The 27,656-nt window shown below is 43.4% G+C and overlaps 4 protein-coding genes and 7 non-coding genes across 14 annotated transcripts; 5 read left to right on the plus strand and 6 right to left on the minus strand.

Moving 5' to 3' along the window:
* Positions 1 to 14: 14 nt before the first annotated feature.
* Positions 15 to 1,462, plus strand: LOC111069977 (transmembrane protein 192). Its single transcript, XM_022360254.2, has 4 exons — positions 15 to 262; positions 407 to 539; positions 601 to 877; positions 929 to 1,462. The coding sequence occupies exons 1-4, from the start codon at positions 123 to 125 to the stop codon at positions 1,156 to 1,158; spliced, it is 780 nt and encodes a 259-aa protein (XP_022215946.1). The 5' UTR covers positions 15 to 122; the 3' UTR covers positions 1,159 to 1,462.
* On the minus strand, positions 1,206 to 10,256 carry LOC111069972. The gene is made up of 6 exons (XM_041594970.1): positions 10,232 to 10,256; positions 7,011 to 10,186; positions 6,824 to 6,943; positions 1,905 to 2,162; positions 1,634 to 1,825; positions 1,206 to 1,561 (listed from the first exon to the last, which is right to left on the minus strand). Exons 1-6 carry the CDS (start codon positions 10,254 to 10,256, stop codon positions 1,484 to 1,486), a joined length of 3,849 nt encoding a protein of 1,282 aa, XP_041450904.1. The 3' UTR covers positions 1,206 to 1,483.
* Positions 2,226 to 2,298, minus strand: Trnaa-agc. Its single transcript has one exon. It is a non-coding gene; the product is annotated as a tRNA-Ala (tRNA).
* On the plus strand, positions 2,834 to 3,818 carry LOC111069976 (26S proteasome non-ATPase regulatory subunit 8). Its single transcript, XM_022360253.2, has 2 exons — positions 2,834 to 2,944; positions 3,006 to 3,818. Exon 2 carries the CDS (start codon positions 3,024 to 3,026, stop codon positions 3,816 to 3,818), a length of 795 nt encoding a protein of 264 aa, XP_022215945.1. The 5' UTR covers positions 2,834 to 2,944; positions 3,006 to 3,023.
* A 445-nt stretch (positions 10,257 to 10,701) lies between the features above and the next one.
* Positions 10,702 to 25,100, minus strand: LOC121404754. Of its 4 annotated transcripts, XR_005968185.1 has the most exons (4): positions 17,726 to 18,079; positions 16,396 to 16,875; positions 10,874 to 10,895; positions 10,702 to 10,806 (listed from the first exon to the last, which is right to left on the minus strand). XR_005968185.1 is itself a non-coding variant. In XM_041594990.1 (3 exons), exons 1-3 carry the CDS (start codon positions 24,769 to 24,771, stop codon positions 10,707 to 10,709), a joined length of 333 nt encoding a protein of 110 aa, XP_041450924.1. In that variant the 5' UTR covers positions 24,772 to 25,100; the 3' UTR covers positions 10,702 to 10,706. The 4 variants fall into 4 exon arrangements, 2 of the variants coding, with proteins under 2 accessions (XP_041450924.1, XP_041450925.1); XR_005968184.1 differs by lacking the exon at positions 17,726 to 18,079 and having other exon boundaries at positions 16,396 to 16,953; XM_041594990.1 differs by lacking the exons at positions 16,396 to 16,875; positions 17,726 to 18,079 and adding an exon at positions 24,561 to 25,100.
* On the plus strand, positions 13,801 to 13,873 carry Trnaa-agc. Its single transcript has one exon. It is a non-coding gene; the product is annotated as a tRNA-Ala (tRNA).
* Trnaa-agc lies at positions 14,652 to 14,724 on the minus strand. Its single transcript has one exon. It is a non-coding gene; the product is annotated as a tRNA-Ala (tRNA).
* Positions 25,101 to 25,790: 690 nt separating the features above from the next.
* Positions 25,791 to 25,863, plus strand: Trnaa-agc. The gene has a single exon. It is a non-coding gene; the product is annotated as a tRNA-Ala (tRNA).
* A 240-nt stretch (positions 25,864 to 26,103) lies between these two features.
* Positions 26,104 to 26,176, minus strand: Trnaa-agc. The gene has a single exon. It is a non-coding gene; the product is annotated as a tRNA-Ala (tRNA).
* A 753-nt stretch (positions 26,177 to 26,929) lies between these two features.
* Positions 26,930 to 27,001, minus strand: Trnap-ugg. The gene has a single exon. It is a non-coding gene; the product is annotated as a tRNA-Pro (tRNA).
* A 233-nt stretch (positions 27,002 to 27,234) lies between these two features.
* On the plus strand, positions 27,235 to 27,307 carry Trnaa-agc. Its single transcript has one exon. It is a non-coding gene; the product is annotated as a tRNA-Ala (tRNA).
* The last annotated feature ends 349 nt before the right edge of the window (positions 27,308 to 27,656 follow it).

A 27,656-nucleotide genomic window follows, 5' to 3' on the forward strand; every position in this document is an offset into this window, starting at 1 on the left:
CGACTATTTTCGCAGACTGGCAGCGCCACACAAGCCGACAACAAACAAACAAAGCGAAATAAAAACATTTCGAAAATTACGCATACTTTCGCTGCGCATTTAAGGCAAATTAGAAGCCCAAAATGGACCACGAAGCAACAGGCGCCGCCGTCCCGGCAGGCGTTATACCCCCACACATCCACGACACGGACCAACTGTTGGATCCCGTGCTCTTTTCGAATAACAATGGAACCTTCAAGCTGAAAACGGTGCCCGCATTTAGGTGAGGATTAATGGGAGTCGGAGTGGGGCAAGGGGCCCGCTGCCGGCGACAATGAATCACTTCGCACTCGCGGAAGGGTTGAAATTTAATGCTATGGATGACTGCAACGCAATTAACGCACACCAATGCGAATCTACTCCACAGCATACACTTGCTTATCTCGTCTGTGATTTCGTGTGTGGGCATTGGCCTGGCGGCTCTCTGGCCAGCGGAACGACGATGCGACGCCTACTTTATAATGCTCTACTTGCGCGCCACCTTCTGGGTCATCACATATGTAAGGACTTGATCAAGCGTCTGGCTACGACCTGCCTCAATGCCACATTGCCATTTTTCAGCTCTTCGATCACTTCATAAAAGTGCAACACGATAATCTGCGACTGAGCGGCTACCACGATTTTCATCGCGAGACGAACATGCAAAAGGGCATACCGCTGCAGGTGGTGTCCCTCTGGAACTCCGCGCTGCTGGCTGTCCAGGCTATGATCCATCATTATTATGGAGACAGCTTCTGGGAGCACTGTGCCGCCGGCTGGCTGTCGCCCGTCAGCTATGTGACAGCGTTCACTGTGGCCGAGAATGTGGTGCTGTCCATCTCCAATGGCTGCTATATTGGTTAGTCACTGTCAATTGTTCTTTCTTCTTTTGTTAACTGATATCTTGCAGACAAGGTGCGAAAATTCAACAAGGCCAATCTGGCGCCAGATGTCCTGCGCGGCACCGATCAAGTTGGCGGCTCCTTGGGCCTGATGCAGCCCGGCGGCGACACAGCCGAACTGCTGGAGAAGCAAGCGGATCTCATTGCCTATCTGCGGGATCATTCGCACAAGCTCAACCTGAAGCTGCACCAAATGCAGACGAATGTGCGGCCAGTGCGCACGCCACAGATTCCTTAATTCAACGGCTAACAAAGGACCATTTATACCACTACATACATTATTACGTACATATTATTCATATTCGTTTTATTGGCGCTCTTCCCTTTATTCTTTTACTCGGTTCATGGCGTAGAAATTGGTTATTTCTTCAAGGAAATCATATTTAAACACAAAAACATGCCCAATTGTAAATATAAAAAAAAAACAAAACAAAATGAAAAAATTAAAACATCAGTATGATTGTAAAGTTATATACAAACAAGTGCGCGTGCGAGTGTGTTTGTAAAATTGTTAAATTAAATCTGATCTATCATCTATTCTATATATATATTTATGTGTAATCTCATTGTTGTCCAACATTTAGCATTCCGGGTGGAATTTCGAGCACCTCCAAGGAGTTATCCTTCGAGGATGTAACGATCTGTAAATGTAATGCAGAAATTAATATAAAATGCGAAATTCCAAATATGTGAATCAAAGTTTGAAGACTTACACTATCACCGGCTATGGCCAGCGCCAGTACCAAGCGTCCAGCGCCCTCGAATCGACCCACCTGGGTGCCCTTATGCTTGTCCAGGACGTAAATGAAGCCATCATAGCAGCCAATCAGTAAATATCTGTCCCTGAAGCTCACCATGGAGACGGCACCGTTCCCGCAGCTCAGCTTGGTGACCAGATTTCCACTCTAAAAGTTACACACAAAATGGCACATTTATGTTTGGTTTTCGTGAGGAGAGGAGAGGAGAGCAGAGGATTATTCTTACTGTGAACTCAAACTTGTAGATCTCGTTCTTCTGCGTGCCGCAGTAGATATGTCCGTCATTGAGAAGCAAACTATAGACGTTCAGTCCGTCGGGCACGCCCAGGCGGCGCAGCAACAGACCTGTGGCCGCATCGTGCAAATACACAAAGTTTCCCTTGCAGCCAAGTATGATGATCTTCCTCAGGCCCTCCATGGTGGCCTTGACAGCAATAATGGACTGGCCCGTGGAGAGCAGTGGCGACTCGATCATTTTGTTTGTCTGCAATTCAACGAGAACATTTACAAATTATAAAAAAGTATAAAAAGTTGATTTGAAATCCTTTGGAGATGCGGGGCATCGATCCCCGTACCTCTCACATGCTAAGCGAGCGCTCTACCATCTGAGCTACATCCCCGTTGTGGATAAAGCCAATTTATTGGCCCTTAAAAGGGTTTCCGTGCTTTGATTTTGGGCCTACTGCCAGTCGGATTCATTGATATTCCCAAAGTGCATTGTCATGACAAACACGCATACGATCCGAACACATAACGAAATGGTCAACAGAAAGCAAAACACCCAGTGCGCATTTTATTTATTTTTATAAATAAATACTACACTACATACACATATTTTTCGTTGTTATAAACTATTTATAAAATGTATACATATACATACATATGTAGATATACTTAGGGGTACCACAATATTTGAAGATTAGATATGGCCTTCTTATCTAAATGGTATACAAATATTTTAATTACTTTAGATTAAGGCAAATTGTCTGGTTTTGTTTGATTTCGGTTTCTGAATGCATTTATTTTCTGTTATTGGTGGTATTTGCTTTGGTAATGGTCTTGTTATATCCTTCTGATACCACAACGAAATACATAGCGACTCCGACTATGGGATAGCATATTCTAAATTATAAAAAACAAATTGTCAAAGTAGGCCACCCAAACACGCTCTTTGGACTCTTTTAAATCTATAAAATCAGTCAGTTCCCTATCAGCAAAATTTGAATCATCCAAAAATTACTCGTTCCGAAAAACGGTGCCCCCAAGGTCAGGTCTGTTTTTTCATATTTGCACTGTCCTAATTAAAGAATTGTGAAAAATTGCACAGAAAGAAGATCTACATATCATGTCCAATCTGTACAAAGACTTGAAGTCGGAATGGAGCAAACGAGCCCCAAATCTGCTGCGCTGTGGCGAACTTTTGGGCCTATTCAAGCTGGAGATTCTCAAAGGCGGATTCCTGATGCCCCGAGAGGCCTTCAACTCAAACCCCCAGCAGAAGGACCAGCTGGTGAAGTCACGCGATGTGCTGGAGATTGCAGTGGAGCACAGCATCACCACCAAGGACTACGCCGCCTTTGAGCGGTACATGGCTCAGCTGAGCATGTACTACTACGACTACGACAAGTTCCTGGAGCCCTCGAAGGAGATGCACAAGATGATTGGTCTGAGCCTGCTCTATATGCTGGCCACCAATCGCATTGCCGACTTCCACATTGCACTGGAGCGACTGCCGTCGGCCCTGCTGCTGCAGGACAGCTTCATCATGCCCGTGCTGGCCCTCGAGAACTACTTTATGGAGGGACGCTACAACAAAATACTGCAGGCCAAGAAGTCCATGCCCTCGGAGATCTATGGCAACTTCATGGACATGCTGGTGCAGACGGCCCGCGAGGAGATCGCCTCCTGCATCGAGAAGGCCTACCTGAAGATGTCCCCCAAGCAGGCGGCACAGCGTCTGGGCCTCCGTGCTGGCGGAAAGGAGCTACTGGAGTTGGTCAAGCGCCGCCACTGGACCCTGGACACTGAGGGGAACTACGACTATGCCTCACTGAACACCAAGCCCAAGGATGAGATTCCGTCCAACGATATAGCTACACAGAATCTATCCTATGCCACTGAGCTGGAGAAAATTGTTTGATTTCTATTCCTCAGACATATGCCAGACATTTTTAAAGAAATTATTTCAATGTTCCCGAGCGAATAAATATTTATAATTATATAAATTGTACCTGCAAAAAAGTCTGTAAATTTCTTATTAACATTATTACCCTTTACAATATTTGATGCCCTGAAATATCACAGTATTATAGCATGCGATAATATTTACTAAAAACCCAAGACCACAGCAGAAAATTCTAGAAAATGGAAAAACTTGCATGTCGACAGAAACTGCAATGGAAACCGTTAACCAAACAACAGGCGGTGTGTCAAACATTGATAAATGGCTGCCCCAAGCAGCTATAAAATAAAAGTAGAAAGCACGAGCAAGGGTAGAAGACAAAGAGCGAGAGGCAGATAGTGCACTTTTATGTACAGACAGTTATGTCTTGGAATCTTTAGCAAAAAAAAAAAAACACCAATAAAATGCTTGCAGTGGGAGTGGCAGCAGCAGCAGCAGCAGCATGTTGTTTATTTAGTGGTTGCAAGGGCTGCCACGCAGACCGTGTCCTTGCCACACCCACCCAACTTATATGCATGTGCACATGCATGCATTGCAATTTGCCATACAACGAACAACAATAGAAAATACCAAAACACTCGCACTGGCACTGGCACTTCAAAACGAAAAAGAGTTGCCCCTCGGCTGCAGTGCACATAACGGGCCACAACCAACCAACCAACCAACCAACCCGATTTGGCCGAGCACAACCAATGGGAGAGCGGCACATACACACAGACAGTGAACCCATAGACAAGCGTCATATTCCAGAAAACACACAACACAACAAAACAGGGGAAGGAACCAACCAAACCAGCAAGAAAAGCCCACGCCACAACAACAACATCCACACACAGACACAGACACAGGCACAGGCACACCAACAGCAACAGGAACGACACGAAGACAATTTCCCATTGCAACGCCTTGGAAGGCTGCAGCGACGAGAGCGAGAGCGCAGTCGAGAGCGAGAAAGCTCCTACTGAGAGCAAGGGAGAGCGAGTGCGAATGCGAGTGCGAGTGCGAGAGCAACAGCAACAGTCGGGGGAGTCTCTATTCGGGTTTCTTGTATTTTATTTAAAATTGTTTTGTGTAAATAGCATATAAACATTTTATTTGCTGCTGCCAAAAACTAACGAATGGGAAAAGCATGAGCAGGCGACTGTTGTGCTATATGCAGCTAACGGTAAACTGCAGCGCAGCGCAGCGCAGAGCAGGGCAAGTCATGCGCATTGGGAGAAGGGGTACGTAGTACGTAGCGACTGGCAGCCGAAGAACGGCCAAAGAGACTCTTCGTGTGCCAGTGCCAGAAGGAGAGCGAGCAGAGCCAGTGAGCGTGAGAGTGAGAGAGAGCTTGCTGCATTTTGGGAGAGTATGAGTGCCGTGCCGGCAAAATATACCGTTAACTAAACAGGCACACATAAAAACTTAAATAAACAACAATAGAGGGAGAGAGAAAGAGCGAGAGAGGATAGCAGTAGAAAGAAAGTAGAGAGAGCGAGTGATATAGTGGTAGCATAGCTGGGAGTGAGTGAGAGAAACAGTTGCTGCTGCCACTGCATGTGGCTGCACTTTGCTGTTGTTTGTTGCAACACTAACCCCCAGCCCTGCACTGGTACATAGCCAACTATGTGCTACGCTACGAACAGTACAGCTGACGTCTCGGCCAAACAACGTGCAGCAAACACTGACACAATAAAACACAAAACACAAGTCAAAGCTAAATATCAAGCAATAGCAGCAAGAGGCTGGCCGAAAAACTGCAATCCCAGCAACAGCAACGCCCTCTAGTATGTTCCGCCGTATGGCACTATGTGGGGCGTGGCATCTTCGTATATTTACCAAATAACTAACGAGTCTATACTGCACCTAGAATGTACGGATGGCCTACCATCTACAGCAAAGCAAAGCTTGAGTTCAGTTGCCTCCTTCGTTTCCTTCTTATTTACAATTACAGTTGCCTCCTTCTCCTGCACTATTCTGATAACTACAGTTGCCTCCTTCTCCTGCAGCATTGTTATAAGTACAGTTGCCTCCTTCAACGTTCTAGTTAAAAGTACAGTTGCGCCTCATTCTTCCCTATAGTTACAAGTACCACTGCTTCCTACATCCTCCTTCGTTATAAGCACCTTTGCCTACTACTTCACTACTTTCAGTTAAAATTACACTTTCCTCCTCCTATCCACCCCTTAGTTGAAGTACAGTTGCCTTCTTCTACTCGTAGATATCCAAAGTACAGTTGTGCATAAAATGGAAGAAAAAATCGTAGCATAATTTCGGGCTACGGGCATGAGTTATCAGCACGTCGCAGCCATAAATCGAATTTCTGCCAGAATTAAGACTTATAGCTTTCTCTCTACCCTTAGCATGAAATATTCTAATGAAGTATCTCAACTCCCTTTCTACGCTTTTCACTCCATACTATCCAATTTGTTAAATTCGCGTGAGCCAACGCGAGAAAAAAAAAAAATAAATTCGATTTGATTTCCATTGTCTAGACGTTCGCTCGTTCGCTAAAGGCTCATTGCCAATTCGTTAACTTTTGTTGCTACTGCTCTGCTGCTACTGCTGCTGCTGCTTGGTCGGTCTTTGGGCAAGGTGTGGACGCGCTTCCCCAAGAGTGTGGAGATGCTGGTTGTCCTTTTTGTTGTTGTTGGCAGGATTTGCCTGCTGTCGCTGTTCAATATTTTAATTGAAATTTTTCGAGTGTTTGTTTGACAGATAAATATTTAATGAACCCAACATTAATTAAATGGAGAATATACTATACTGAGGGAAGATTGATTGACCTTCTCCACATGCAGGGCAGGACTGTTTCAATGAATTATTGGTCAAGTGGGGGGTAGCTTTAGCTATCATTGAAATGGAAATTAATATTCTACAATATAAAAATCTCTTAAAAATCGTTTCTATTACTATTTAATTCCCAGAACGAATTCCCTTATTTTATATTTTATTATTTATTAGGCTTTACTTGCACTTACCACCACATTGTAGACAAAGATGTGACCCCAGCGACTGCCAATAAATGCCGCATCCCAAGCAATATCAATCGATTGCAATGGCTCCTTGACGTACACCGTTTGCTGCACACTCTCAAGATTCTGCAGAAGATTAAACAGAAGATTTGATAAAGTTTCTCATAGCAGGCATAGAGCGATGAGCACCTACCTCCAATGAGGATTTCTTGAGGAAGCCGTCCAACGATGTGGTATACAGAAATGACTCCTTCTCGCACAGATGCATGTTCGTGATGGCCTCGCCGTGCTTGGGTATCTGACGCTCGAGCTTGTGATTGTGCAGGTTGAAGATGTAGATGTCCCCATCCTCGGCCGCGGCTAATATGTAATTCTTAAAGATGCGTATCTGGGTGATCGGACTGACGACCGAGTGCAGGCGGCCTTTGCGTACGAAGCCCAAGTCCGATTCCATGGTCCCGTTAGACTGCACCGACAGCTGTCGCAGAGGCGGGGGCGTGGGTGGTGGCGGTGGGGCCTTGAGAATGCTTCGCGGCAGCTGGTATGGCATGTTGTAGATCGGTTCTGGCGGCGGCGGCGGTGGTGGTAGCGGTGGTATAATAGCCAGCGGCTGCTGGTTAGGATTAGATCCCGATACTGTACTGGTGATTGGTTTGCTGTTGCGCGACTGCTTGGGCTTGGTGGAATGGGCCGCCGGAGTGGGTTCCGCCGAGCGTTTGTTGTTGCTGGCACCGTTTTCGGTGATGATCGGACGCTGCACCTGCACCTCCATTATATTGCAAACGTCAATGGGCTCTTCTTTGATCGCCGCCTCCTCCATCATAGGCATGGGCATTTCCGGTGCGTTCTCTTTTGACTTTTCTGTCTGCTCCTTGGCTGCCATCTCCAGCTTCAGCTGTGCCACCAACTCATCGGAATTATCATCTCTCTTGGCTGCCCGACGATTGAATCTGACCCTACGTTTGGGCAAATACTTGACCACCACAGCCCGACGTACGCGGCCCTTTGGCTTGGCTCGTGTTTGGTTCGGGGCTTTGTTTTGGCTAGAAGTCTCCCCTGCAGCGGCTTCCTGGCCCTCTGCTGTCGGAGGCGGCGAGGCCGGTGGTGGCAGAGTGGCCATCATCACAGCTGATGCAGTGGTCGGCCCATGCTTCCGGCTGATCGCCGAATTGATTAGCAGAAATTTGCGGCTTTGCAGCTCCAGGCTGTGCATTTCCAAATCGGATTTCTCCTTTTGGAATTTCATGATCATTTCGTCGAGGAAGCTGCGTCGGTTCTGGTTCTCCAAGAGACGGCGATCGATGTCGACCAGATTTTGGGCCACCATGTCAACCAAAAGTCCCATTGGTTCACTGGGCTCCGACAGGGAATAGCCGCCTGGAGAATGTCGAGACAGTGTGGAATCCAGAAATGGTATTCCCGGTGGAAAAACACCAAACGGTGGGTTAATCGCACGTGGTGGCAATGCTGGTGGACTCTGACGCGGTGGCAACGCTTGCGGACTCTGACGCGGTGGCAACGCAGGTGGACTCTGACGCGGTGGCATTGCTGGTGGACTCTGACGCGCTGATGGACTCTGATGAGTAGACAACGCGGGAGAGTTCTGATAAGCAGACAGCGAGGGAGAACTCTGATAAGCAGACAGCGCGGGAGAACTCTGACGAGGACTTTCATTGGGGGGTGGCAAAGTGACAGGTGCAGTTTCCTCCACGATTTTTTGATGTGACGGCGGCGGCGTCGGTGTCTCTTTTGCGGATTCAGCATTCTCTGTGGCGGCACTCGTCGCCGTGCTAATCCCATTACTCAGCTTCTGCACCTCCTGTTCCTTGCGCCGCTGCGCCGCCGCCTGCTGCTTCTGTTGATTAACCACATGGACAATGTGCCGCAGCAGGAACTCAATGCCCAGCCGATTGTTGTTCAACTTGAGATTCTTTTGCACTTTGGCAATTTCCATTTTGCTGACGTTTTGCGAATTGTGCTCGCTGGATGTCACCACGCAGGATATAAAGTGCAGACGACTGTGTTGACTGCCGCTGTGCTGGCTTCTGTAATTCGCGGCCAGCGATTCCTTGAGATGCGGCAGGATCAACTTCTCGAAACTGTCCACCACATTGTCGGCGTCGCTCTTTAGCTTCTGCCTGTAGCGTCGCTTGGAGGACTCGGTGCTGCCTTGAGAACTGGTGGAGTGATCGCTGGCTTCATCATCGTTGGTTCCTGGCTTGGCCACCGCCTGCCGCTGCGGCTGCGGCTGTGTCTGCTTCTGGGTCGCATCCTCGTCAGCCTCATCTTCATCCGAGGAGGAGCTGACAACTATTGTGGTATTAAACGCTGGTAGAACTATTTCGCAGTCTTTGATCTCCTGTTTGATCGCTAGTGGGGGTTCTGGGGTGGCCACCTTGGCTGGACTTGCAGCCTTTGGATTGCTCAATTTCGCTTGTTCCTTTGGTTTGGCTTTCTTGGGCGAGGATTCGCTTGTTTTACGCTCCGCTCTTGCGCTATTGCTCAACTTTTTGTCTTGTTTTGGGAATGGCAGCAAGGGACCACGAGGCGGGAAGCTGCCATTGGGACGGCCATTATATTGACGCACTGCTGTCATTGTCTTGACCTCGTCGGCGGCTTTGAGCCGTGTCATCAGATCCCTGGCACCAGCCATTGTCTCTGCTGCTGGGCTGTCCTTCCTTTTGCTGCACTGCCCTTGAGGACTGGAATTTTGTTCTTTCCTTGGACTCTTTTTACTGCACTGAGGACTAGAGTTGTCTTCTGATTCTGAACTACTTTTGATGCACTCCCCGCTTTTAATGCCAGGATCTGTTTTGATTTTTATGGGCTCTGACTTTATTTCCTGCTTCTCTGACTCTGATATGTGTATGCCAAAGCACTTTTCAATCTCTTGCAGCAGGCACGTTGGCAATTTGATGGCATCAACGATCTCGTCTTCAATCAGTTCGGTGGCCGGGCTATCCTTGGGTTTTTCCAATTGAAACTCCTTGAGCTGGCGACGAATTTCCTCGCGCAGTCGTTTGCGGGCCTGGTACTTGAGCGGCTCGTCGTATATCGTGTCACTGTTGTTGATTATAAACTTGAGACTCTCCTTGTCCAGGTTCGCGAGGTGACTATTGATGGAGGTGGGACTGGCTGGCGCATCACCAAAGCCACACACAGTAAGTCGGCGATTTTTGGGTGCAGGTCTGTGCAACAAACGTTGGCCGGACCTATCCGGTGCGCCAGTTCTACGCAGGCGGTTCTCCTGGGTGACGGCTAGGATCTCCTGCTTAAGCAGCTCCGCCAAGGGACGTACTTTGATCTTGGGATATGTTCTGACTAGACTCAGGCTCTGCAGCTGGCGGGGCCGCGAGCTCGTGGAAGGCGCTTAAGAAGCTGAATGTGGAATTGTAGGAATTGGTGGCAACGGACTTGGGGACTTCGATTTGACTAGCATGACCTTCTGTTGCTATTTGTTCTTGATCTAACTGGCTATTAAATGGAATTTCTTTATTTTCTGTCTGCTCTTTCAAATTTGTTGCCGTTTCCAGAGGACAAAGATTCGCTTTGGAAGCTCTTTTTGATTTACAATTGATGTCCGTGACCTTTGATTTGCAATTTGTATCGCTCTTTTTACTTTCGTTGGGAGTGAAGAATTTTATTTGACTAGAATTGACTCCCGGTGTTATTTTTTCTTGATCTGATGGACTTTCTTTATTTTCTGGTGGTTCGTTGCTATTTTTGTGAGTTTCCACAGGGCAAAAATCAGCTTTAGAAGCTTGTTTTGATTCACCATTGATTTCAGTTCCTTTCAGTTCTTTTGATTCGTAATTTTGATCGTTCTTTCTACTTCTTTTCGGGCTGTAGCCTCTATGGTTACGGTCTTCACTTGTTCTGTGTTCATACCTCACATATCTCTCACCCCCATAATTATATCGATCTGAATAATCGTTGCGCCTGTGATAGTTTGGTGGACGCCTATAGTTTGGTGGATAGCCAACCGGTGACTACAAAATAAAAAAGTGGCAGACAATTAGAACCCAGGGGCGCCTCAATGGTTGCACTTCTACTTACCCAATTGTTGAAGGACGAGTCACTGCAAGTAAATAGAAGGAAATAAACATTATATCAGTGAGAAATAGTTGGTCTCAGTTCTCTGTAATTAATTACAATTAGATGCATTCGAACAAAAATAACCGCGTAGAGCACACACCACACACAGAACCAGAACGAGAACCAAAAGGTGCGCGCAAACTTTTGCAAACAATAAAGGAATAATTAATGTAATCAGGCAACGTGCTCCAAGTTCTCCTCTCTCAACTTTCCAGGCACGGTAGAACGAATGCGAGCAAAAAGAAAGAAGGCTTCGCTTTTGCATTAATTTAACAGATTTAAAATTTATAACCACGAAACCCCCTGACCCCTGACAGCCTGGCCTTCCCCATCCCACCCACAGTTATTCAACACCTTTAGAGGGGAGGAGGGAGGGGTTGGACTGCTTGTGTATGCAAAGGTGCAAGTTCCTTTGGCGTTGGGAATTTTTCACCTTTTGTTTTTTCTGCTCTGGAAAAAAAAAAATCTCGTTAAGAAATGCTAAAATATACGACCACAAATCTTTGCCATTGCCTTCATTTTGGTTGTTAATGTCATTTGTAACTTGAACTAATTAAAAATGTAACAGCAAGAAAGTTAAAATCTTGTGAGGCAGCAAGAATTTATATGGCGATAGTCTTCGTGGCAGATGGACGAGGATGTTCTAAAAGTTCCTTACAATTCAGAGAGCCCTGTAGATGATCAACATAAATTATTCTCTGTCTAGCCATTCAACAATTAATTAATTGAGAGTTTAATTTATTACCTAATATGGCTATAGCCATAGCTATAGCTAAGAATTATAATTTTCTTTTCAAATCTAAACTCATCGTATCCGTATACCATTGGTTTGATTCCAAAATGGGATAATAAACTACCAAATGTGCCTCAATTATTCGATGGACTACGAATTTGTGTAACCCTTTCTCTGACCCTAATTGGGAATGGACAACAATAAACAATTCGAGTATTCCCTTAACTTGAGTATTCCACATTTCAGCTGATTGTTTCAAGAAAATAAAGTTCTTTATTCCACATTTCTTAAAGGAAGCCTCCATTGGCACAAATACTTCTCCATTGCCAGAGCTGTTGTCTGTGAGTGTAAGCATCGCAATCTCTCCCAAATGTATTTGACTTGATATGTTTTGGGCTTTAATTAAAACCAAACAAAACAACACGCTTCTTGTCAACGCCAAGACAGGGAGTAAAAGTTTAAAATTACCTCAAGCTGTTGCACAGAAAGGATGCGAACGAACGAACCCCTCAACCAACCAACCCACTAATTGTTACAACTCGTACCAACAATTCCAGATCCTTGTTCGCTCCCGCATTGTTCGTGTTGTTGTTTATCTGTGAAACGCTGTGAAAACATGTGGGAAGCGTGGCTGTGCTTAAAAACACATTACAAGTACAAGACAATTAGTTTGTCTCATATAAAACGTAGCCAGGGGAGCCGCTGGAGGATTTTTGAAGATTCCCTCCTTCCCAGAATCTTGTTCTTTCCTTCAGCAAAGAGTTAAACGTTTTCATATTTATGAGGCTCGTAAAACTCAATGATATACAAAATTAATGACAAAAACGTAGCAAGTGGCACTTCTTCCCGTTGTTTGTTCCACCGCACTCTCTCTGGCGAATCGTAAAAGAAATGTTACCTCAAAAACTTTTGTCAGCATTCACCTGACAGCGTGAATGAAAATGGGTGGAAAGGTGGGACGTCACAGTCCCACAGTCAAAGTTATTCAAGCGTCTTGTAATTTTAATTTCAAGAAAGTCTGTGACTTTTTAGTTGCTACCTTCTGAAAGTATTTCCCAGTCTTCATTTCTGGTCCATCCTCTCTTCTATTTTTTTTTTTTTTTTTTGTATGTACTTCGTCTATCTTAAGGCGTCACGTACCATTTTTTGTTCCTTTTTTAATTGACTTTGGCCTGGAGGAAGTTTATTAGTTGAAGGCGGGGGGGACTTTTGGGCTTGATTTGAGCAATAGGTGCTCGTCTTCTTCCTGCTCATTAGAAAGGACTTGTCACATACGCCACCGTGACTTTCGTTCCTTTCGTTCTGTGTGGACCCGTTTCCGGTTCCGATAACGGGCACAGGCACAGGCACGTGTTATTGTTGTTGTTCTTGCTGTGCCAAGTGGCATCCCTTTTCACTCATCACTGCATAAATTTTGGAAAAGTTTATTTTTTCCTTTCCGCTATGCGTTATGCATATTAATTTTAACTCAAATGCCCCAAGACGCTTGCAAAAATACTGATTTTTATTATTCCTGCTGCTGCGCCTGTTCCAAGTGGAATTGGTGTTTGACTTGCTGGTGAATATTTGTTTTCTCGTTTATTTAAAGAATATTTTGATATATTTTAATGTGGTGTGTGCCTCTTAAATGATGTGCAACGATGGATGCTCTTGCGGTTGTTTATTTTTCACAGCATCAAAAATATCAGAAATATATTTAAGCAAACACCAATATAAATAAATATATGAAAACCGAAATGGGAGAGTGCTGGTTTCTTAATTTCTTTCCGAAATATACACCTTCAGCCTTTGTGAAAAATTATATTTTATAATCAGAATGGTTTGGAATTCCGTTGCGAAACGACTCAATTCATCCAATTGTTTCAAGAGGTGTATTATAGTTTAATTTGAGTCAATTCAACCTTCTTTTGCTCTGTGCCCCAGAGCTCTTTATCTGACGCATGGTCATGTCTTTCAAATGCCACACCCCAACAACTGTACAGCCCAAGCTAAGCCGCAAACCAGTTCAGATCATGCCTCTGCTGCTCGTGCTATAAAGCGTTTACCAGGTCACTTTTTGTCGCACCTCTTGCATACCAATTGAAGGTAACAAGAGGTAATTGTCCGACCAAGAAACACACAATTTATTGGTGCCTGTGGTGCAGAGTTCCAACACGGGGATGTAGCTCAGATGGTAGAGCGCTCGCTTAGCATGTGAGAGGTACGGGGATCGATGCCCCGCATCTCCAATAGAGTTATTTTTTTTGTTTGAAAAACATGCAAACCGAAACTCTGCGAAACAAAACACTTAAAACAATTAAAAATCTACAAATAAATACATAAATTCTCGCAACGACAGGAACAACTTAACTAGCTTAGTCGCGTCATGTTGTCACGGGAGGGAGGGCCAAAAAACTTTGTCCTGCCAGAAACGGATAACAAAACAAAGGCAAAAAATTGAAACAAAAGCCTTTTGCTCATAAATAGCACATCATGTATCATTTACAACTCCAAATTCAAGCAGTGCATGGAACACGGAGCATGGAGTCGCCCTGGGGCGTCCTGACTGTTGTCCTGGGACCGCGTTTCCTGGTCCTGACTGCTCCCGTGACTGCTGGTTGTGGCTGTCTGGTTAATTGCTGGCAAAGTTCTCTGCGTACGGCGAATGCAGGCGAATAAACACAAACATTGGCATATTGTGCTGATTTATGTGCGACAATGTGTTCTCTCTGCCACCATCCCCCCACCAACATCTGCCATCTCCGACTCCAGCGTTAAGGGCGCAAATCAAATTACGCGTCTTGATTGTCGACATGGGGGCGGCGGCTTCTAAGGGATGTCCTCCTCAGTATGAATCGGGGATAATTCTCACTGGCAGCTACAAAGGCAAACCTTTGAATATTCATTAGTGGCAACTTCTTCCTCGACATAAGCCGCCCTCCGGAGTGCCGAAGACAAAACTGCCGACGTCTGCGTATTTGTCTCCCACAAGCCAAAAAAGAAGCGAACAAAATAAGGAAATCCTATTGGAGATGCGGGGCATCGATCCCCGTACCTCTCACATGCTAAGCGAGCGCTCTACCATCTGAGCTACATCCCCACATGCATCGACAGCGGGCCAAGTGTCCAAAAAAGGTGTTCAAACAAAAGTGCAAGACCAGCTAAATGGCCAAATGGTCAAGTGAAAGGCAAGGTTTTTCGATCAAATTTCTGTTAGCTTTGGTATCTGAAATGCGGTTGATTGTTGTGGTGGGAGTTGGTTGGTTGAGAAGTGTATCGTAGTTGTTTCCAGACAGATAATCGTGTAGGAAGGGCCGATTCAGACGCAAGTTTGGTTGCAGGATATACTAAAAGGAATCTATGTTGTGCGTTTTGTGTCTAAGAGCGGTATGGAGGCTTTTTGAACTTGGGAGTATTCTAACAAAAACAATAAAACCCTTATCGAAACTTGAGTCTGCAATTCTCGTGCTTCTCTTTTGCAGCTTTCGCTTGTGCAAGACGAACATTGCCTATAAACAAAATTATGCAAGAGAAATCCGTACTAAAATAATTGGAGAAATTATTCGAATAGAAATAAATGATTGGATAAATTTGCGAAATCCTTTAAAGGAAACTTCCTAATCTTTGCTGAAACACCTCCAATGAGATTGACAATGCTAATCTTCAATTCCCGCAACATTTCAGTACACAACTCCCAAAGTTAACTCTTGATCCCAGCAATTTATTGTATCTGTAACCACGCTCGGCAAAGGAAACCGTTTAAAAATTGCAGATTGCGGAAAAGTTTGTGGAGAGCGACCGCCCGCATAATCAACTCTCTGGGCTCTTTTGGGGGATTTTTTGTGCCCGGGGGACGGAGTCCATGAAACAGCAGAAGCAACAAACAAACAAACAATAAAATATTGAGCACATTAATGTTTAGTCAGACGTAAAATTACTTTTAAGTCTACTCCGGGTTCGGGGTGGGGCAGGAGGGGCACTGCTCCTTAGACTGCTCCTCAGACTCTGAGACAATGTGGGGGGGTTGAGTAGGGGCAGAGTGAGCCATAAAGACGTTAGATAAACGCTAGATGCATATTTATGATTTGACACTCCAGAAGTTGCCAGAGGAAATGGAAAATGGGAAATGGGAAACGGGACAGGAGTTCGGCTGTCGTCCTGTCATTTTGGGGGAAAGCTTTCATAATGCTCGATAATGAAACATTTTTCACTTTTGCCACATTGACAAATGCCCAGGGTGGGGGCGTCGAGTGCCGGGCAGGGTAGCGTCGAATAATAAAAGTTTATGCCAGTATTCTGGATTTAATTAAGAATAAGAAAAACGGAACATTTTTGAAACTTTTCAATTGCCAGATGCGTCTTGGCCCTGGCGTCTCTCGCCTAATCGGATTTGCACGAGATATTTTTTATGATTATTATTTTAAGAGTTTGGGAAATTGTTAACGTTAATTAGAAAGTAGCTGTGAAAAGTGACAGCAAAAGTGGAAGACATTCGAAGAGATATTGTCTGCTTTATGATTGGAAATGGAAGAAAAAAATAGTCCCTGGATTATTGTTCAGATTATGGGGAAATCGAGAGTATGTATTTTTGACTATAAAGTTGATCCAATTTAAATATTTGTTCAAATTTAATGCGCGAAAAAGTAATGAACAATTTAAAGTGGATCTAAGAGAAAACCTACAAAAGATTACTCCTCAAAAATTACAGTAATTTCTCCAAAAGTTTAACTAATAAAAAAAATTTAATTTTCTTATGGGAATCAATGCTTACCTTTGCTCAATGTAGAAATATAACTACTATATTCCTCTCAATCAGTCAAATCAGTCTAATCATATGGATTAATCTCTCTTCTTTATCACTTGCCTTACCTAACAACTTCGTTGCCAATTACTAAGCCACTGCCGTATCGAATCGTATATTAACTCAGTCATTTACGCCCCGCAATCCACTCAAACGATTCGATTGCTGAACAAAGTCCGGCCAAAGTTAACTCAATCACAATAATTTTGCTGGCGTTAAATGCTCGCTTCCTATCACTCCACTCAAAGTGTCACTTAATTGTTTATGAATGTGGCACCCAATGTGTGGCAGCGTGCCTGTTTGTGCGTGTCGCCCTTCGTGGTAGGCTATGGCACTTTTTGTTGCGTTTGACAGAGCGGAAGCGGAAACGTTTATGTGTGATGGTTTGTTGTGATTGACTCTTTCGGGGGGATTTTTTCACACTTATTTGCAAGGGAATTTTTGCTTTGCCTTTGAGGATATAAATATTTAGCAGTTATTACGTTATTAGCTAACACTGCGTATGGATATCGGTTAAAATTTAATTCTTTCCGGTATATTGTAAGATTATTTAATTATGAATTTTAGTTAATTGTAAAATTTTTTTAGTTGTAAAGTCTTTTAGATGATAATAATTTCGAAATTGCATTTTTTTATGAAATATATTTCTGATAGTCTTTTGTGCTGAGATTACATATATTTAAGATTTCTTTCTATAGATTTATGCTATTTTTGATAGAGTTCAAATAACTGTTAATAGATATTACTAACTCGTTAAATGTATTTTTTTTTTGGTAGTTTTAAACAGTCTATTTTCTTATTTTGTATTTATTATTTTAGAAATATCAGACACCGTTAAATAGTTTTTCTTACAGTTTTAATGAATTAAATTCCGGCGTATAATTTGTGTATGTTTTTTATAATATTTATAATCGGCAATAAATAGGTTCAAATTTTAGAATACAAATTTTACACCCACTATTTATGCGGATATTCTTGAACCGGTTCGAGCGCGTTCTATGCTAAGCCTCTCCTGCTGATGATGACCCGTAGCGTTGACAACAACAGTGCAATACACAACACAACACTGCACAACAGAGGCTCGACTGCGGCTCGCAGGGCAGCAGAAAGTGCCGTTAACCGACGGCGCTAGTTTGGCCTGGCCTGGCCCCCCCAATTGCTGGTGCAGTTAGAGCAGGAGCGGGAGAGGGCTTAGAGAGCAAAACAGCAATAGCAATAGGGATGCAATAGCAACAGCAGTCATAGCGGTACATAACCATACAACAGAACAACAGCTACAGCTACAGCTACATAAACTCACACAATCACATGGCTTGGCATTGTTGCTGCTGCTGCTGCTGCTGCACACTCACACAACGTCATATACAACAGCGAACGAGAGACGGGCTGAGAGCCGATCATCATAAAACGGTGTGCTTGTACGAGTACATAACCCGAAGTCACGGCCCGAGAGCTGCAGCAAAACAAAACACAGCACAAAACAATGCAAAATACACCAGCAGCAGCAGCAACAACAACAACAGCAACAGCAAAATGTAACTAAATACGATGCAGCCGAGGGGGGGGCGGCACCACCACCACCACCCCCATGCATCGCCCCGGCAAAGCGAACGACGAACGAGCGAGCTGGAAAGACCGAGCGCGACTAACGGTACAAGGACCAAGAAGGCCATCGTCACGAAAGCCCGCCGAAAGCCACGAAGTTGAACCCAGGGCATGTTCAATAAAAGGTAAGGCACTGGAAGAGCGTGGGCAGTTTTTCAGAATTTGGCAGGTGTCGGAACATATTTGTACGATTTTTGTTCAGCAAAATAGGTTATAACGGACCTCAATAAATATGTGCTATGTTTCTGTGTTGGAAAGACAACGATAAGAAAGGCGGTAGCACTCACAGAGCGGTACTCGATTAACTTCATTTGCATGTACCTTGGCCTTAAAAAGCCACGAAGTTTCACCACGACCCCCAGAACAACACAGAGAGCGGAGAGAGAGAGTGCGAGAGCGTGTGTGTGGAAGAGAGAGCGAGTGCGCATTAGAGAGAGAGATGGTGATAGAGAGCAACTGCAAGAGAGCGAGAGAAGGCAATAAAATAAAATACAAGCAAAACAACATAAAAACCCAACAACAACAGCAAAAATAACAACAACTGCAGCAGCAGGAGCCGCAGCAGGAGCAGCAGCAGCAGGGGAGCCACGTGCAATTAATGCGGAATGGGAGAAGAAGATGAAGGAACAGGAGAATGAGAAAATGGGCGAGGGGGGGTTATTGCACTGGAAATGGTGTATACAATCTTCCTTTCATCTGCCTGCAAATGCTGCTGCGCCACTGATGCTGCTGCAACAGAGTGCTGCCTGGTTGGCTGTTGCATACTTCGAGGTGCTGTCGCTGCTGCTGCTGCTGCTTTTGCTGCTGCTGGTGTGAGTGTGTTGGGATTTTTGTTTGGTAAACTGCATATACAACAATACAATAAGCAGAAGGACAGGGCACAGTGGAACGAGAAGTAGATGGCTGGGGATCCCTCATGCCCCATGCTTTACATATGTACCACAGCTTGAATGAATTCCGGCGCATGCCATCTGATGGTATTTTCTATAAAAGTCAGTTAGGCCATGTGCACGAGCTCAGTTGAGTTTCAACTACCAGACTCCAGACTTGAAATCTTTCGCCATATCGAAGAGAACCAAGCCACCCAACCAAAGGCCAAAATTGAGAAACATTTCGCAATTTCAAGCCAGCCCCCCCATCGTTGCCCACCGTCGGCAATTATTTTGGAGTAGAGTTTGAGCCCTGCGCTTAACTTGGTGAGTGCCCAATCGACGCTGCAAGTGTAGTTTGTGTGAGAGAGTGATGTGTGGTGGAATGTGTTTTGCATGTGATATGGTAATAGGAGGAGTGACGTTTAACACAGATACCAAGTGCAAAGTGATTAAAATAGATATTCTATATATGTACATATATTTAAAAATAAATTAACTACAATTCGAAGAAATAATTAATAATTAAATTAGATAAACGATTTAAGGCAAACTATTACATACATAGGTCACAGTACATAACCGATTATTTGTTATTGCTATTGGATTCTCGGGCTACCTCGATCGCAAAGCCATCTGCTTATGCATTTTTATAATTATTATTTTGTTTCATTAACGATTCAACTGTGAAGAGATCCTTAAGTGTACGTGTCAAGTTCGATCGATTGCCACAGCATCTACTTTCGCTTTCATCGCTAAACACACTCTTCTCTAATTGCAGAAAAACCACAGAAAGAACACAATCATCTCCCAAAAGGAAACGGCTTTAAAGCCTTTAAATAAATAATCGTATTCATTTGATCGTCAGTCAGTTCGATCAAGTCGAACCTACTGTAAGTAGAACACCATGTGTAAGCACCAAGAGATGAATATGAGGCGCCAATCGGCTCGCCAGTATGGATACGAAAATGTTATCCTAGCGCTATATAAATCGACTGATACAAATTCCAAGAGGGTGAACTGTCACTACCCGCAAAAATAATGTCATAACTTAATCAATATTCAAAACAATATGTAACCAATTGTAGGGCCACTATGTATGCCGATATTTTATGTATTCGCAATCTATATAACCTTACTTAAAGCATCAATATTTAGGGAAAATGAAACTGCATCTAAGTAGGCGCCCCCCAAAAAGGGCGTTTCAGTATATTTAGTACGTAAGATGTTATACAATTAAAAGAACATGATAAATTCCGAACCCGAACAGTTAGGTAGGGCCACAAAATGGAAGACAATTCAATACAATGAATTATTCGTTCGCAATTAAACTTTGACTTTGATCCCCCAACGAGTGTTACACATTGGCCTTATCCGCTCTATCCGGGGATGTGCGTCCGTTTTTATGTATCCCAAATCCAATTCAAATCAAAATTATCCGAGTCTATGTTGAAACAGGGTGTCTGAAATTGTACGCGTGCGCGAAAGATCGGTATATGGAGGCCAGGGTCCGGACCTTTGCCGTAATCGCGTTCTACGTGCTGCACGTCATGCGGCTGTCGCCTCTCGCGCCGGTTGGGCGGGTGGTGGGTAACGATTTTAGCGTTACACGTTGGGAATGCGTCCGCAAAAAAAAACATTCTAGTCTGATTTTTGGAGTGAGCTTTCAGAAATCAGATTTGTATTTAAAATCGGTAATTCGTTGTTGTTGATATTGACTTGAATGTTGCATGTTGCATGTTGTTGTGTTTGCTTGTAGCATGTTTCTGATTATCATTTTTAATATTATTTCATGTAATTATTTATTTATTCATTATTATTTTATCTAAAGCCAAACGAACGTAAAAGTTTCAGACACCTTACAAGAAAATTAATATCCATAAATTCTAAATAAATAATATTTAATATTGTATAAGAATTTACATCCCCACCAAAGATTTTTATAGACATTTCATTCTTATTCGCAATGAGAAACAAATCCAAAAACAGTTCAAATTTCCATGAATTTTCTAATATTTCATTGGTTGACTTTTGCTCATTGGAAACGAAATCCCTTACCCTACCGAGTCTTGTTAACGCTTCTGGCGCTGCTGTCGACAGTGTCCAACCAAGAAATGCATATTTAGTCAAGTGTTAATAATGTGGCCGCCTGGGGGATTGCCACCAGGGACCATGGACCCATGGACCCCCCACCCCATCCGTTAGGCAGGAAAGGTGCAAGCGTGCGTTAAGCCAAAGGGAAGGCCCAAGGAAAAGCCCCACGCACAAGAGATACTACACTCCTGCCGCAGTCAGGGCAAACAAACAAATGGCTCAGCCATAAGCGGGGGAGGGGAAAACCAAAACAACAGAAAGGAAAAATGAAAGTGAGGAAAAAGTAAAGAAAAACTTGCCGGTCCCTGTCCCAGTCCCGTCGCTCGTTTATCCATCGCTTCCCATAGCGATCCGAGTTCTGTTTGTGCCGCCTGTAGATGTGAGAAAAGAAATAAATAAAAAACAAAAAATTAAAATAAAAGAAAGGAAAGAAATGCATAACTAAACATTGGGGCAAAGGCTGAGGCGACAGACTTGCAAGTTGGGGTAGAATTCTGCTGTTAATTTTGTTATTCAAAATGTACCCAAGAAATTTCCCCCACCCTTCGTTTCGAAATCAGAGATTTTTAAGGAAAGTCGCGACGTTTATTTATTTCCGCATTGCCAAGGACCTTTTCATTTCTTTTCTTTGCCGTTTCCTGTCTTGCGATTCTTTTGTTACTGTCCATCCACTACCGGGGAGCGGGAAAGTTGATTTTTCTACTTCAGGCCTGCTGCATGAGAGTGGATAATGAAGTTCAGACCTCAAAAATATAAAACCCCATGCCCAGACTTTGTAGGGATTTTAATTTAGTGGTCTATAATTAAAAGTGAAGCGTTGGCCAATTTGCACACAATACAACAAAATGGGAGAGAGGAAAAAGAAACTGCCAATGACAATGCCACAGATACAATTTACCTTTTGCACGTCAGGTAGTTTCAACGTCAATTGCCCAGCGCTCACAGAGGAGTAGAATCGACCGCACATTGAACGCACTCACACGGAAATTTCAATGACAGCCACTCCCCGCCCCAACAGGCAGAGGCAGAGGCGTAGACAGACAGACAGGTCATGGCAGGAGGGTTACGACGATTCAAATTTGAAAAAAGAAAGCTATATCAAATACGATTTGCATTTGCCGGCAGATATCTTGATATCAGTGCCTACAACCCCCCCTTTCGACACCACTTCTGTGAACCCCAAAGTATCCCACGGATAGCCATGGATAGCCGCAGGACGTTGGCCACCCCACTTGAAAATTTATGTGTTAATTTTAAGGTGCCCAAAAGAGCAGGAGAAAGAGGCATTTTCCTTTTATTTATTTCTTTTTTCCCTCCCTTTTTCTGTATTGGCGAGCATTTTTCACAAAAACTTTCTCCAGGTGCTGCTGCTGATGCTGCCCAGGGTCAGGCAGGCAGGCAGGCGCCTTTTTGGTGGGTAATAAATGAGCTAATAATAAGTGAAATGTGCTTTTGAGTGACCCTAAACAATTGCTCCGAGAACGGACATTGTGGAGACGCCCGGACTCCGGCGAAATGGCTGTAAAATTGAGTTTTGGGGCAGCTAAAAAATGCGCCAAAGTGTCGTCGACAAATTCCGTTGGTGACATGAAAAGATTTGTTTATAATTAATTTTTCCCTTTTTTTTAAGCGTATATTTTTCTTTTTGGTTTGTAAAACATGTGACGCGCTGAAGGAAATTAATTATTTTAATACCTTTGGTCAAGCATATTTTTTCGTTGTTTTCTTTACAAAAATAGCAAATAGCAATTAATTTGGGTTTTTGTAAAGGAATTTTTTGGGAAAAACAGGAGCTGGAAGAATTAGGGAAATGCATGCGTGTATCCGAACCTCAAATGCCCTAGGAATGGCCACAATTTCAGAACTTTATTTGATAAAAACTCTTCTAGAATTTCTGACATTTATTTGATACCTAAACGGGCATTCTTCCTCAGTTAAAATAATTTCCCATTCAAAGAAACCTGCTCTCAGATCTAAAAAGAATAAAGAACACCTCACATTCGACATTTATGAGTGGCTCAATATGTTGCACGACGACCAAGGACCGAGAACAAGAGGCAACAACGGCAAAAGCCACAAAACACAAGTGTTGACGTGTTTTGGGGGTAGGAGAAAACAAATGCCAGGGCAACAAAAAAGAGTGTACGTAACCGAAATGGGGGAAAAATGTGAAAAAAATTAGGGAAAAAATGTTGTATCCGCTTGTTGCAAAATTCCAATCAATTTTTGTTGTTCTTGAGGACGATGAGGACGACTCATTTGCCGGAAAATTGAGTGGACATGCATATCCGTAGAGTGACGGAAATGGTCAAGATGCAGGTCCCAACAGGCCATCAATTAGAATTTTTTCTGGCTGCTGCTGCTGTAGCTGCTGGTCCTCTTTTGGGTCTTCCGGTTGTTGTTCGTCTGGTTGGTCGGGCTTTGTCTTAGGCGACGATGGAGTCGGTGGCTTGTTTGGTTAACAAGATGAAGCTGACAGAGCCGCAGGTTATGGCCAAGGACCCATCAACGTCATTGAGACGGAGCCCCAGCAACCGAAACAAACAAACAAACAAACACAACAGCCAAACAATGTCTGACTGGGAGAGTCTCTGCCTTTGGCTTCAGAAGTATCCTCCGCTGGTTTTGCGGCCTAAATGGAATTTTTGCGTTTGCCTAACTGGCAAAAAATAGCCAAAAGTTGAGGGTGAAGGAGGTCCTTGTCCTGTCCTCCATATGGCATGTTATGATATGTGGAAAAGTCTGCTGTGAATTGAAAATCGAAGTTAATATGCTCTGCAGACTGTGAAACAAATCATTTTCAAGTTGTTAACGGAAATCGACACGTTTTTGCCATTTTATATTTATTATGAGCATTTTTTTCCGACAGCAGATGTTGCCAAAAGACTTGCGACTTGTGTTTGAGGAGGGTGTGCGAATGGTATGGGACCTAATAATTTGATGATATTTGATGGTTTTAGGGGGGTTACTTGTGGGTGGTATTCCTCTTAACTTATGTTAAATATAACCCTGAGTTATTTCCATACAAAGTGGCATCCAAATATTCCTATAATTATTAAATTGCTGATGCTACATTCTCTCAGCCTCTAGCCCCCAAGCTGTCTACATTGATGGGCGCTGGGGGAGGGACTTCAAAAGCCCTCTCCTGGCAGGCACTTGAATATGCAAAACAGAGCCAAGAAAAAATTCGTTTAGGTAAGCTATTTAACGAGGCGTTAGAGCAGGCTATGACAAACGCAAAAAAAATCTTATACACAACACATTATGTTTATGCGACACGGAGGGACCTGCCTGAGGATGACGAGTGGGGTGGGTGCCATAAAATTAGTAAGCACGTGAGAGACGAGACCCATTCTCATTATCATAATATTTCAGAATGCGGGTGGGAAAGCGCAAACGTTGGCAGTTTAGCAGACAGGCAGCAGTCCAGCAGAGGCATACAAGGAGTCCAGAGACCACAAGACGTAGCCAGAAACTGTAGAATCGGCGTAACCTTACTGCATGCACCCGCCTATTTTATAGAGAAAATTGCCTTTAATATAGTGCCCATATAGATGTATAGCTCACCGATGATCCGTCGATTCCCAGTAAACACCTGGGCGACCGGCATTATATCCATCGCGGCAGCTATTGCTTCCATCGCGGCCGCTATTACTTCCATCGCGACCGTACGACCGGCTGTTGCGGGGGGACCCTGGCGCCGACGCAGACGCCGGCGACGACGACTCCGTTGGGACGCTGGCGGTTTTTTCGGATTTCGATGTGCCGGGGTCGGCATTTGACTGGTCTGCTGCTGCTCCTGTATCCATGGCTTAAAACACGACTATACTTAACATTACTAATTGGTCTCAGTTGTTGCATTTAAAGTTGGAGTACAACAACTTTCTGTTTTATATTTAAGGCAATGCGTATCGTATCACAATTTGCAGGCGGGACGCGGTGTGTTTGTACTATTTGGTGCTGAAACCGCTGAAGGTCCTGAGAGCGTTACTACCGTACTCTGTATAGCCTTTATTTATGTTTAATTTCGGATAATTCACATAAAAAAAAAATAAAAAACAAATGCGCCCGAACGCCGAACTTTTTCGTGACACAAACAGCTGATTGTAATCGATAACAGTGTGAGGGACAGAGTGTTGCCAGCGCGTTGCAGCGTTGGGCGCCAATTCAAATCATCAGAGCAAAATCATTTCTTCACCTTAATCAATGTGCATTGTGATTGTATGTGTTTGTACTGTCTTGACTTTATGCTAATGTCCTGCTGCTTATTATTTGTAGAAAATGTCCTTTGCTGTGCAACTTCTATTTACTTTTCGCGTCGATTTTTCATTTTTCTTTTTCTGTTGTCTCTATATTGCTTGTGCGCTTGGGGGTGTTTCGGGCCCCACTTTTAAATTTCCATAATTATATGCATCAGCTGGCAGGTTGCTCGCTGTCTGTCTGGCGAAACAATAAAGCAGAGAAAACAATGCCAAGAATAAAACGTACCAATCATTGGTGTGTGTGTTTGCTTGTGTTTTTCTTTTATTTTTCTTTCCTCATTTTTATGGCAGAATAAACCTGCGTCAAAGTGTAAATATTTGCAGTTTTTATATTATAATCAAAGTGAATAAATAATAAAGCGAGAAATGCGACAATAAAGAAACCAACCAAATTGCGTAAAGTAATTGCGTCTGTTATTTGGGGGAGGGGCGATGGGCTGTTTGACTCTTTTCCAGATCGTGCACTGATTTGAAATTCGGTTCGTCTGGTAACGCTGTGGAATTATCAGGCGTCTTTGGCTGCACACATTTATGTGGGGATGTAGCTCAGATGGTAGAGCGCTCGCTTAGCATGTGAGAGGTACGGGGATCGATGCCCCGCATCTCCAACTACAATATGAGCAGCCAGGACTGTTTATTTTTTTTTCCAATTTTGGCTGATCTATTGGAAAACTTAAAAAAAACTATAAATATTTTGGATAGATTTTCAAGTTTAAAAAAAGGAATTTTTAGCCAGTCACAAGCGAGATTTACCATTTTTGGTATCTTTATTATTTTATATCTAGTATGCCATATAGTTTGATAAAATAAGAGAATATACAAAGTATGAAAAAAGAAAAAATCAACTCTGGAGATGCGGGGCATCGATCCCCGTACCTCTCACATGCTAAGCGAGCGCTCTACCATCTGAGCTACATCCCCTTATAACGGTACCTGGTTTTCTGTTCGCAAAGGATTTCAACCGAATAGTATTTGCTCTATAAATAAATTGATCATTTACTATGCATGGCCACAATCTGCCTGCCGTTTAGTTGGTTGATTGGTCAACAAATCACGTTATAAGAAATCGGAAATTCAATGCAATGACACAGATGAATTCGACTGTGAAAGTGCCCCGAAGCGAAGTCATTATTATTCATGATCGAGTGATATCTATTATGGAATGAAGGCCAACACACAAACACCGAAAACTACTCTGGTAAAATTTTAGAAACGAGTTTTTGTAGGTGAATTAACATTTTACAAAGAAAATAACGAATCGAAATTTTATTTACCCTTTAATACCATTTAAGTTATAAGAAAACATCATAGTTATGTACATATGTACATATATTGATCAATTTAATAAAATGTGGTCTTAGACGGTCTGTATACGGTAGGGAAATTTATTATATTCATACTTACATATGTACATACATATATGTATTTAAAAAAAAACATGTATTTTATTTCTATGAATTATACATATATTTATTGTTTGCTTCTTGGATTACTTATTCCAAACTAAAAGGATTTTTTTTATTGTTGTTTTATTATTACCGTAATAAAAAAGGACTTTGAAACTGACGGGAAACAGATTAAATGGATAATGAGTTCCAAACGTATCGTCAATGTTAGGATACCCTACCAATACTCTTAAGTAATACTCCTGAACGCCGAACCAAAAAGTAATCCGGGCTCAACCGGGATTTGAACCCGGGACCTCTCGCACCCAAAGCGAGAATCATACCCCTAGACCATTGAGCCTCTTCCATTTACGGCGTCCCAATAGTCGAATTCAGCAACGAATTGCTAGCTAAAATCTATAAATAGCCGAAAAGGTGAAATCTTAATTTGTTATGCACCCAACCAGTTTCGGTATCTTTTGTTTCGTATTGAAGGTCATTCTTCGACCATACAAACTGCATGTTTCAGGTATAAATTACCTACCTCTGGTGGGCAGAATTCATGGACACCTTTGGTCGAGCGGAAATGCACGTGGGGATGTAGCTCAGATGGTAGAGCGCTCGCTTAGCATGTGAGAGGTACGGGGATCGATGCCCCGCATCTCCAAAGTTGAATTATATTTTTGCTTTTTTAAGAAAATCTCTGTCGTTGGCCATAATTTCCAGTTAAATGCACTCAGGGGTAATTATTTGCATTACTTTCATTACTTGCGGCTGGCTAATGAATAAAGGCAATTAAAATTAAATGAATGGGTGCTGGGTGGGAAAAAATCTTTCGGAAAAATATCTTAGTTGTACGTCTAGATCGAAACGTTACTTCGAAAATTTCTTCAACCCATTCTGCGTATGCCTGCCATTCCTATCCCCTTGCAGACCCATCCATCAGCCTAATGGAATAAGCACCCCCAGACACAGACCGCAGTTCGAGAGTTGCCAACTCTCGTAACCTGCACAAA

This window comes from Drosophila obscura, unplaced genomic scaffold, assembly GCF_018151105.1.
Source record: "Drosophila obscura isolate BZ-5 IFL unplaced genomic scaffold, ASM1815110v1 contig_4, whole genome shotgun sequence".
In the NCBI taxonomy this organism is placed as follows: domain Eukaryota; kingdom Metazoa; phylum Arthropoda; class Insecta; order Diptera; family Drosophilidae; genus Drosophila; species Drosophila obscura.

Coding starts and splice junctions, on each gene's coding strand:
- LOC111069977 (XM_022360254.2), top strand. CDS start 123: ATGGACCACGAAGCAACAGGCGCCGCCGTCCCGGCAGGCGTTATACCC. Junction 540..600: donor CCTTCTGGGTCATCACATAT/GTAAGGACTTGA, acceptor GCCATTTTTCAG/CTCTTCGATCACTTCATAAA. Junction 878..928: donor CTCCAATGGCTGCTATATTG/GTTAGTCACTGT, acceptor GATATCTTGCAG/ACAAGGTGCGAAAATTCAAC.
- LOC111069976 (XM_022360253.2), top strand. CDS start 3,024: ATGTCCAATCTGTACAAAGACTTGAAGTCGGAATGGAGCAAACGAGCC.
- LOC111069972 (XM_041594970.1), bottom strand. CDS start 10,256: ATGCTAGTCAAATCGAAGTCCCCAA. Junction 10,187..10,231: donor AGTCAAATCGAAGTCCCCAA/GTCCGTTGCCAC, acceptor CAGCTTCTTAAG/CGCCTTCCACGAGCTCGCGG. Junction 1,826..1,904: donor TCTACAAGTTTGAGTTCACA/GTAAGAATAATC, acceptor TGTAACTTTTAG/AGTGGAAATCTGGTCACCAA.
- LOC121404754 (XM_041594990.1), bottom strand. CDS start 24,771: ATGCCGACCCCGGCACATCGAAATCCGAAAAAACCGCCAGCGTCCCAA. Junction 10,896..24,560: donor TGGGAATCGACGGATCATCG/GTGAGCTATACA, acceptor ATTTACTTGCAG/TGACTCGTCCTTCAACAATT. Junction 10,807..10,873: donor ACTCGTCCTTCAACAATTGG/GTAAGTAGAAGT, acceptor TTTATTTTGTAG/TCACCGGTTGGCTATCCACC.